Source organism: Salvelinus fontinalis, chromosome 12 (assembly GCF_029448725.1).
Source record: "Salvelinus fontinalis isolate EN_2023a chromosome 12, ASM2944872v1, whole genome shotgun sequence".
Classification (NCBI taxonomy): domain Eukaryota; kingdom Metazoa; phylum Chordata; class Actinopteri; order Salmoniformes; family Salmonidae; genus Salvelinus; species Salvelinus fontinalis.
Window position 1 is genome coordinate 46,621,998 of NC_074676.1, and position 7,669 is coordinate 46,629,666.

Here is a 7,669-nt window from a genome sequence, read left to right on the forward strand (position 1 = left end):
GAAGAGATCGGATTCAAATAGGGAGGGACTTCCTGGACTTTTCCCAATAAGAAATGCTCATTTTCGTTTTTCCATTGTAAAAACATTTCAAAACGTTTTTGTGTCGTGTGATCAACATCCAGGTGATTTAAGGATATCTCTGCTGTGGTTGTTCCAATGAATACACACATTCACATGATTGTAAAAAAGGGTCTCCCCTGCATCCATACGTGACCTTCATGAGGATCTCCAAGCACTCCAGCCTGCCATGTTAAAAGCTGTTGCAGCTTAAGAAACAACAGTTGACTCTGATGAAACTGTTCAGAGGAAACATGTATACAGTATCTATATTTGCATTTGGTCTTGCCTAACAGTGGTTGTTCTTGTATTTCTCTGTCCATTCACTTGCCCCTCTTAAAAAGTTAGAATTTACAACAGCACTGAATGAAGAGATTTGTTGGCCTATGTAAGCGGTCCACTATCACGGAACTAAGCCTCAGACTCCCACTGAATAGAGCCCTAGACATGTTTTCCCCATATACAGAAACTGGAAGGAGACTCGTAAGTGCATGGAATGTTTTTTTTTAATCATTTTGAAAACATTTACAACTGTTTAGGACAAAAAAAAGGTTACAAACAGAATTGACCTGCAGTTTGCATCCATTTCAAAATGTTGCATAAATAAAACTCATATTTATAAATATCTCTTTTATAAACATATAAATAGTTTTTAAAACATAAATACATTTATGCGGAATGAAAGTACACGAATGTACAGCAGCAGCGACAATATACAGCTTTGCGGTTTCTAGTTTTTCCACCCTTATCCGCCATTTTGTATTGTGTGTTGGTGTTTATGTTATACATATGGGTTGGTTTTATCATAGTTGTCTCAGTCCTTGAATATGTTGGTCATGGTGGCTTTTCGTACCAAAAATCGGTCACTTTTAGGTAATTTTCCTCAGGCGAGGACCAACTTAATCCAAGTTGTCCGAACCCATCGTCTGAATGCTCTGGGAAGAAAGAAGAAAAGACCTGGTTAGATGGATTTGTTCACAGAAACCTCTAAATAGATGGACCTGTTCACAGAAACCTCCAAATAGATGGACCTGTTCACAGAAACCTCCAAATAGATGGATCTGTTCACAGAAAACTGGATATAGATATGGACACAAAATAAAGCGAATCACCTGTCAGCCTCACTAAAACAAGCCCTCTAACCTGTCAGCCTCACTAAAACAAGCCCTCTAACCTGTCAGCCTCACTAAAACAAGCCCTCTAACCTGTCAGCCTCACTAAAACAAGCCCTCTAACCTGTCAGCCTCACTAAAACAAGCCCTCTAACCTGTCAGCCTCACTAAAACAAGCCCTCTAACCTGTCAGCCTCACTAAAACAAACCCTCTAACCTGTCAGCCTCACTAAAACAAACCCTCTAACCTGTCAGCCTCACTAAAACAAGCCCTCTAACCTGTCAGCCTCACTAAAACAAGCCCTCTAACCTGTCAGCCTCACTAAAACAAGCCCTCTAACCTGTCAGCCTCACTAAAACAAGCCCTCTAACCTGTCAGCCTCACTAAAACAAGCCCTCTAACTAAACAGTCTGAATGCACACCTCTGCTCCGACCAACCACAGTCAAGCCCTTGCCTCTCACACAATCCTTAATTGACCGCCCAATACTCCTCTCACTTCTCACATTAAAGTTAGTAAAGGGAGGAAGTGAGGTGTCTGCCCAAGAAACATACACACGTAGTCACATACTGTATAGACACGCTGTGAGCCACACTAGCCCCCCGCGGCAGGATTTCACTGTTAGCCACACACAACCACATGAAGGCCAAGCAAGCCGCGCTAACGCGTTTCACCTGGTTTCCCAATTGCCTCATTCTGCATACCGCCCCTTTAATGTTCTGCTTTTTTCTATCTGAGCAAAAAGGAAGGGTTTCCTGGAACATTCCTCCTAGGGTGCTGTGTGTGGGTATGTGTGTTAGATGTTCTCTGTGAGTGTGTCCATCTACAAAGAGAGGAACCTGCTCTCTCTCCCTCTCGGTGTAGTTGTTCCTCTCCCTACCTACTAGAGACTGGTCGATGACTTCATAATTGTCCCATAATCCATTCTGCATTATCAATGGCCTTTGGCCTGACACTGAGATCTACTATAGATCTTATTGTCAGGCCAAAGGTCATTGATAAAGCAGACTGGATTGTGGGACAATTATGAAGTCATTGACATGTCCTCATCGTGTTCACATCTGACCCATTAGGCCTTCAGCCAACAGCTATGATTACTTATGACGATGTCCTGCAATGTGTATGGACTTCAAGTCGCTTCCTACAGACTTGAAACATTTCAAGAGGGGATTCGTGATCTCATTCTACGGGGCTTTTGTCATTCTAATTCTATCTCCCACTGTCCCACACAGGAAATACATATAGCACATAGATGGACTGCTTGTAAAAGTCCATTTGGAGTTGATTGTTCATGATTTCAATCAAGAAGCAGATGCATTTGTAGGTCCATCCCTTTCCTTCTTCCTAATGCAGTCTTAATAAGATGTGTTTGTGTTAGTCAGTAGGCCTAAACCAAAAGGATTAGCCTGTAGGATTTATCCCTACTCTGAAGTTTGAGGTCAGGTATGTGTCGTGCACAGATAAGAGTCTACCTGAGCCGAGCACCTGTCCCTTTGCCCTCCCACGCGCCAAGTGATAGGAGTCTACCTGAGCCGAGCACCTGCCCCTTTGCTCTCCCACGCGCCAAGTTCCCTTATTGATGGTGGAATATTATTATCTTTTGTCTACAGTTTTGTCTTTGTTGTTCTGCCCGCAATTAGTCGTGACGTCGTCAAGATCGCCACCCCCTACCAGTCGGTGGCCTGCCCTGTACGGAGCGCGCATGCCCAGAATCTGCATGGCTTGAGATGCGGTGACCGGTTGATCGTGTGTAGCTAGCTACTTAGTTTAAATATCAACAATACTGCCACATCAGCATAACATTTGATTGACACCGAATAACACTTGATTTACATAATCATCAATATTGGATCTGGTTGGCTGCTACGCGAAACAGAGAGAGGCAGAAAGACAAAGAGAGGAGGAGCCGCTGCATCACCGACCTTCCGGATCCAACTCCATCCCTTCTTCGGTCAGGATTTGCACATGTGTCTGGTAGTCTAGACTCTAGCTAACAAGCCACTATGAGTTAAAATAGTATGAATACTAGGCTATATTATGAAGTCGTTATTTAAGAATTGGAGAGCATTGAAGATAAGTCACAACATTTTTGAGCCATAGGCCTATTTATTTCCGCAACAACACACTCATCACAAATGCAAGGTAGTTAGTGCCTCCTAAACGCATGGTTTACATCGGCAAGAGGGTGGGCTATCAGCGGATCATTGATGTTGATGAATGTAACTCTGCTAGTGAGCTAGCTTGATTTTTTATGAATATTGAGAAATGAATGATGAACGTATTTTTTATTTTATTTTGAGGACCTGCCCCCTGAAAGGTCTGTACACGGTCCAGGTTGAGAAATGGCAACATGTTGCCAGTCTGACATGCTCACAAGGGGCCACCTCATCACCTCCACGAGCATACATTTATCCTTAAATAAAGGTTAAATAAATGTTTTAAACAAAACAAAATTAAAAACAACGCTTTTACAGTCTGTAGTCTATGTGTGACTCATCTGAAATTCTCACAGGAGTTACATTGGGGATTTTGTAGTAGGTCCATAGAACTGTCCTCAAATTAGGTTGTTTTCCAATGGTCTTTAATATATATATATCATTCGCCTTTATGTCTTCCATCCTAAAGTGGTGGTGATGTACGTTCCTCCTGATTTAATCACAGGATGTGCAATTGCGCATGGAGAAAGGGAGATCGCGTGAGAGCTTAGGTTACTTACCAACAAGTCTTGATATGCCTTCTCTAACAGCCCATGCCGCTAATGGTGCCTATCCTGTCCATTTTGTGTCCGAAGCAGCCGCTCCGGGCCGCGGACCCTTTCTTGGTGTTTGATTTGTGTCTCCGTGCGCTGGGCTGGTCGTTCAGCAGTCGCGCCCACATGGCCTTGGCGCGAGTGTCCATGCGCAGGTCTCGCAGCAAGCGTACCCGGGAGCGTACTTTTTCCAGCCTCTGCTCTCTCTCGCCCGACGCCATGAACTCCGACAGTTCCTCCCCCAGCAAACTTCTGAGAGACTGGGATACAGAAACAAGAGAGACACCCGCTTTAGATAATACATTCTCTATGGAAACGACTTGTGTAAGCACCTGTCAGCAGATTGCGCATCTGGGAATGATTCTGATTAACGACAAATCTGCGTATTCGGGACATCATTTGCCTACTTCGGCAAGCAGTAAACTCACTATCCTGCACTTTTCCCAACACTTTTGTTTTCAACTGGTCTTATAAATGTATTTGTGTTCCATATCAAACCTTTCCTCAATTATAGGCTAAATCTAGTCATGTCAGTGTTGTCTACACTTGACTCGCGTCGGGAAGAACCAAAAGACAGGTCAGAACTCGTCGTGTAGCAACTAATTTAGCTACTGAATAGAAATCACATAACATGCTGCAAGTAATTGGCCCGTTCTTTGAAACCAAATCCTGAATTTGTGTGTTGTCATGGGCTACAGTTGCGCTTTAACACATGGGAAACGGTGTGTAGCCTTTCCTAGTGCACATTCGTTGAACAAAGCGATAAACACGGGTCAGAAAGGAGTCTCCCAGTCCCGGGGATTAACGGATGCAGCTGGAGAGACAGGTGCGCATGCAGTAGAATACCCACTCCTCACAGACGTCAGTTCAATGTCTTGTTTTGATTTACATTTGGTTTAGTTGTCAACTAACTTGAATTAAACGTGATTTTTTTTTAACCATGTCATTGTATTTAGGTTTAAAGTTGGGTTAAACAATTACTAAATTCCCTTACATTGATGACTTTTTGCAAATCCAATCAGTTTTCCACGTTGATTGAATGGTTTTTGTCGTTGAAATATTTGCGCTATGAGTCTCTCGATGGCAGATGCGCCTTTTCAACTGGTGGGAAAGGGATGTTTTCTAGTTTAAAAAACACGTTTTCAAAGAAATGTAAGATTGGTTGCCTTCAATAGCCTACTAAGTCAACATGTATGTTACATGTCGGACGCGCAAAAGCTAATTTGGGTAGTCTACATGTAAAGGTCACTTTGTCCTCGTATCCTATGTCCACTCGAGCGCTTCTCAAGACGCGCGCTTGGGTACCGGCATGAATATAGTCAACCTTATGCAATTAAGTAGCCTAAGTGGCTGTAGGTTCGCCGTAGAACACAGTATCTATCCATATATCGCTCTGATCGTTTTTTTTAACTAAAAAAGCAAGCCTTTCCTTTCAGTAATAGCCTATGTGTACGATAAGATACAGACCTCCATCTTCAATATGAGCGGTGTAATGGAAATGCAATGGTCTTAGTATAGTATATAGTATAGCCTAGGTTATATATATATGATATATGGCCATTGATAGTCTGCCTACCAAGATATACATTCCCAGTAGTCTTTACACTTGCATCTGTTGTTGATGCTATTTGGGGCACCGTAATGTGATTAATATTAGTTAGGCTATAGCTGCGCCCCATGCAAATATAGTTCTTCAAAGAATCGCATTCCACTCACAAATTACAGCGCTCACATCAATGAAGTGACCTCACCTTCTGTTGCGCCGGTGTCAGAGGCTTCGCCCCTGTCCGCAGTGAAAGCAGGGTGATCATAAGTCCACATGCCACCAAATGTGAGATGTTCATTCTGACAAGTTTTTTGTTGTTGTAAAGGATTCCTCTTTGGCGAAGTTCAGTATACGATAAATGATATTGGTTGTTTAACCAATTGGTTCTCTGTCTCTGCGTCGGTCTTTACTCCAAGCTTCCCAAGTGCTACTCTAACTCTACGAATTACTATTCACGGCTTTATAGCCAGCCGCTGGTGATGTCATGACAACCTGCGTAATGGTCTTCCTTCCCCCTCCCTCTTGTACCTTGCCAATTTCGGTTTTTTTTTCTCCATAGGCCTACCTGCGTAATCTATTGAGAAGCGCGTCGTGCTAAATTATGAATTAAAATAATACCTACACTGGTCATTATGGCTTAAATTAATGAAATAAAACAACAAAAAAACAATTACATTACTGTTTCACCATGCACCACTACGACTGGTTTGCCACCAAAACAGTACTTAATTGCTTTGCTTGAAAAGGAGAAATGATATGTAATTCACAAGTGTAGCAGTGTGGCATTGGCAGACACATGATACTATATTAAAATGCCAACCACCCACCGCGAGGAAATGAGGTTGGACAATGAGTTCCAAAGAAATCAAGACCCGACTTGTTAAATGCAACAGATTTTGTAGGGAATGATAAAACCCACTCATTAACGCAGAATTACCAAATTGATGGGGGGAAATGTATCAAACACCATTCCAAAAGATGTACTGTCTTGGTAAATAAATGTGTATTTTTGTTTGGAATTATGTATTTGTTAGTCAGCTGTATTTTCTATTGATATACTCATAATAACAAATTGACCTATTCATCCTGTGCACCAACATGTGAAGAAAAAAATAATGAATAATGCGCAACTTTAAAACACGAGTCTCTAAAACTAGAATTCAAAAGATCTAGGCAATTACAACGGCTCCAACCTCCTTGTAAATGAGACTGAAACTGAACGTTGGGGGGTTGTGCGTCGTGTGGACCTGCTGTAGAATTGTAGCCTAAAATGCGCTCTTTGATAGGCTGTTTCCTTGGTTATCGTCAGTAATTGGTAGATATTAGACGACACTGATGCTCATTTACTTTTTTATCAATGCATCCATTTGGACATCGACCTGGGGGATATGTATGGGTTTAATTTGCCGTGCGATTCCCATGCAAATACAAGCATTACGTTTGTGTGTGCCTGCTGTCCCTAAAACGTGTACTCTAACCCGTCAGTCACGATCAAAAGCCTATGGTTCATTCGATTTGTCGAGCGTGTCAGACCCCACAAACATCACTGATGCGACATAGCGGAGCCCAGGTGAAGATGCTCCGTTTGCCTATGCGTCCTCCCGGTTAGGCACAGGCACATTAAATGAACCATGGTCAAATCTGATCCCCATGTCAGGGATGTAATTCAGAAACAGACGTTTTTAAATGATTAAATGATCTAACACGTTGTCATGAAGGAAACACGTTATCTTTCGACATCTGCAGTGCGCGTTTCTCTTAAGAGCATGTTGCCGCGCGCTTGACTTCAGCAATGCATGTTTGTCGATTGCAAATGCAGCGAAGAAATGATGCTATGTAGATGTGAAACACTTATACCACTTTGCTCGACCTACATTGCAAGGGTGGACAAGGCAAAAGTTCCATCGACGAGCAATATGATCAACTTTGGAGAGATGGCCTCGCTCTACGGCGCATTCTGTTGAAGCACTTTCTGTTTTAGACCACAGAGTGGCACTATTTGCTCTCTCGAAATACCAAAGGACTAAGCATTCATTCCCCAAAATAAGTCCTTTCCTTACTGTATTTACTATTGCTTAGTGAATGTATTATTGCTTGCAGTATTTACTATTGCTTACAGTATTTACTATTGCTTACGGTATTTACTATTGCTTACTGTATTTATTATTTACCTAACATCATCTGATATTGTCTCTGGTCTTAAAG

The 7,669-nt window shown here is 42.3% G+C and overlaps 1 protein-coding gene across 1 annotated transcript; it reads right to left on the reverse strand.

The window, feature by feature from the left end:
- Positions 1-545: 545 nt before the first annotated feature.
- On the reverse strand, positions 546-5,942 carry nppc (natriuretic peptide C). Its single transcript, XM_055940956.1, has 3 exons — positions 5,670-5,942; positions 3,886-4,178; positions 546-992 (listed from the first exon to the last, which is right to left on the reverse strand). The coding sequence occupies exons 1-2, from the start codon at positions 5,760-5,762 to the stop codon at positions 3,909-3,911; spliced, it is 363 nt and encodes a 120-aa protein (XP_055796931.1). The 5' UTR covers positions 5,763-5,942; the 3' UTR covers positions 546-992; positions 3,886-3,908.
- Positions 5,943-7,669: the final 1,727 nt, after the last annotated feature.

What these genes read in the sequence shown, in the direction of transcription:
- nppc (XM_055940956.1), bottom strand. Translation starts at nt 5,762, where the DNA reads ATGAACATCTCACATTTGGTGGCATGTGGACTTATGATCACCCTGCTT. An exon ending in TGACACCGGCGCAACAGAAG is followed by an intron (nt 4,179 to 5,669) that starts GTGAGGTCACTT and finishes TCTGTATCCCAG; the next exon opens with TCTCTCAGAAGTTTGCTGGG.